Here is a 2,897-nt window from a genome sequence, read left to right as displayed (position 1 = left end):
CATGACCAACCCCCCCCCGCCTCGATCGTCGGTGTCCGACGAGCTGATCGAGAGACCACGTGGCCATGCGCCCTCTTGATTCCAGTACACGCCAAAACCACAAATAATACTCAGATTCGACCCGAAAACAATAAGTACACTATCCATTCTACCGATACATTCAGTGCAAGCCATTCCCTACTGCGACCCCATTCAACGCCGGCACAATCTGCGCCTCCGCCAGCGCACTCCGCAGCGCACCGCCCGTCTCGTCAACAAAGTGCAGGAACCGCAGAATCTCCCGGCATAACTGGTAATCTTTCACTGCGATGGCACTCTTCAGCAGCCTCACGGCGTCCCCATCCATACCATCACCATGAAGCTGGTCCAGGTTGTGCAAGACTAGCAAGAACGACCCTGCTGTCTTCAGTCGGCTGGATGAGAGACATAGCTAGGAGAGCTTCAGTTAAATTAGATTATGGTGATAGCGCAACGGCGACGGACCTCGAAGAGACTCCTTGGGTTGCCTACAATATCAAACAGCCGCGGCCATCTTGTCATTTCGATCTTACGCGCGCAGTTCACCACCACATCCAAAGCGACATCGAAGTGGTCGAGAAACTCCACCGCATCCGGCAATAAACTCTGACATTGCGCAGCCCCACCATCCACTCGCGCTTCGTGTTGGGCGGTAGCATCCTCTTCCACGACGCTGTGTAGCATAATCTCCAACGAGTGTGCAAAGAAGACCAAGTGCTGGTAATGTGACGCGAAGCTAATGGCCTCTCTCATCTGCCCACTCTCCAGATGCGAGAATAAGACATGATTCAAGAAGAGGTGGGACTGAAAAGAATCAAATTTCAAGAGATACAAACGCCCAACATCTCACTCACACTCGTGACCTGTCTGAACATTGTGAAGGATAGACTCGCCCTCGTCGCAGCCTCATACTCCACACCAATTATAATCCCCTTGTCCATCAGGACAGCTGTCGCAGGATTTCAACCATCTTTTCCAGATGACATGTCAAAATACTCACACAGAGGATAAAACTCAAGCGGTATATTGACGCTCTCCTTGACGCTTTCCTGGGGCGCTCCAACCTCGATCGCAGCGGAGGTTGGAGACTCGATGTTCAGCGCATTCAGCCAAAGCCGGATTCCCTTGCCGTCATATCCCCACAGTGAATTCTCAAGAGTACCAATCCCCCGCAAGTGTATCCAGCAGAATTCGATGCGATCCGCCAGAATCTGTATGTCATACTTAACCTCTTCGTCTCTAGACTGTAGTCATGGTTATCAGAGAAACGCCCGTCCGACTAGACGTCGTACGCACTCTTCTTGGCTTCAACAGAACTAGCTTGCCGCCGACTATCATCAGCACGGTAGCGACCGCGAGGTCTTCCACAGGATCACCAAGTTCTACACGACTGCATGAGTCTGAACATACAACACCGAGTATTACATGCACACGTACGCTTCTGCGCGCTGGGGATCATCCAACTTAATAGCCTGACAGCCCCGGGAGCGGCTATGACGCCATTGAAGCTGATAGTCCCGCAAAGATGGAGCTTGATCGTGTCTTCCGTTGGGATAATTAGATAGTGATGGAGCGTGTTGTCCACTGTGTACACGAGCAGAGAATTATCGACCAGAGAGAGAATAACGACGGACGAGGAGATAATTTCGCGATGCAGTACGTTTTGGTTGCTCAGGTCGAGGTCGCGCGAGTACAGACGAATCTACTGATGCGAGGTCAAATCATTAGCGAGAGGTTTTAGGGTTTACCGTACCTGGTGATTACTCGAAACGTCCACTGCGGCTATCAAGACATGGTGGAACCAGAGTAGACCACCTTTGACAATGAATGCCTGTTCCTGTATCTCATCGGTAAACATCTTCCAGCGCCCAGACGTCGTACTATAATGCGCGAGACCGCGCCGACCGGCAACTGCGATAAGACGGCCGTCTGCACTCAATGCCGAGTAGCGTATGGGCCAATTGGTTGAGAGGTAGGATTGAGGGATCTATGCAAGTTCTGCTTCATTGCACGCAGGAAACGTCAAAGGGCTACGAACTTTGACATGCTGCCAGACATCGGATTCGGGATTAATTACACTCATGTCTGGCTGATCGGCTCCGCGGTACACTAGCACGCGGTCGTCCATCTGAAGGAACGCATATTGCGTGTTGTCCTATGTCACAGTAGATGTGTCACAAGACCGGTTATCTGATGGAAACTTAGTTCTCACCGGAGAGTGTTGGCCAGTGGTAGCACTCTTGGCGAAAGGGATTATAAAAAGCTGCCCGTCGGGCTCTATAACGCGATAAATCTCTCGGATCCTACAAGAGAATACACAGGCACCTACTTTTAGGCGGTGCCGATCCTGCGAGGACAACGAGCTCAAAATTACCAGGGGCCCAGAACTGTTGTACACATGTTACATCAGATTTAATATGTTGACAGAGGAGAGTCCGTACTAGATCATTCACACCATACATGAAAGCGTCCTGGAATCTGAGACAACCATGTCAATACATTCGCACATAGGTTAATTTGGGACTCACTTTTCGTCGTCTACCTCATATTCCACCCCAAATCCCCAAGCGAGACACCGACCGCCCACGCTCCAGACCGCCCAGCCTTTCTCCCACCCTACCGCAAGGACATATCCGTCTGAGCTCCACTCCATCGCACGCACAGGCCCTGTGCCATCCCGTGCATACATGCTGGGGATTTGTAGGGTCTGCGCCTTCGGTGAAGGGCTCTCTTCAGAGGGAAAATTATTCAGTTCTACGACGCCCCTACAGTCACTGAGGGTTAGCTTGTTCGGTCAAAAGCACAGCACTAGATATTCCACGCACCCGAATGTTCCAGTGGCGATCATTGAGAAGCGGGAGTTTATCGCGACCGCCATG

General features: G+C 51.5%; 1 protein-coding gene across 1 annotated transcript; it reads right to left on the bottom strand.

Annotated features, from left to right (window-relative positions):
* Window positions 1–160: 160 nt before the first annotated feature.
* On the bottom strand, window positions 161–2,866 carry FIBRA_03672 (uncharacterized protein; the record flags this gene model as incomplete). The annotated part of the gene is made up of 13 exons (XM_012325504.1): window positions 161–430; window positions 484–822; window positions 873–967; window positions 1,019–1,262; window positions 1,315–1,400; window positions 1,456–1,720; window positions 1,772–2,005; window positions 2,057–2,173; window positions 2,231–2,295; window positions 2,348–2,405; window positions 2,460–2,496; window positions 2,547–2,783; window positions 2,844–2,866. The coding sequence occupies 13 exons, from the start codon at window positions 2,864–2,866 to the stop codon at window positions 161–163; spliced, it is 2,070 nt and encodes a 689-aa protein (XP_012180894.1).
* Window positions 2,867–2,897: the final 31 nt, after the last annotated feature.

The sequence above is a fragment of the Fibroporia radiculosa genome (assembly GCF_000313525.1).
Source record: "Fibroporia radiculosa TFFH 294 genomic supercontigs, scaffold2199, whole genome shotgun sequence".
In the NCBI taxonomy this organism is placed as follows: domain Eukaryota; kingdom Fungi; phylum Basidiomycota; class Agaricomycetes; order Polyporales; family Fibroporiaceae; genus Fibroporia; species Fibroporia radiculosa.
The sequence above is the reverse complement of the archived record's forward strand: the minus strand, read 5'-3'. Positions and strand labels throughout refer to the sequence as shown.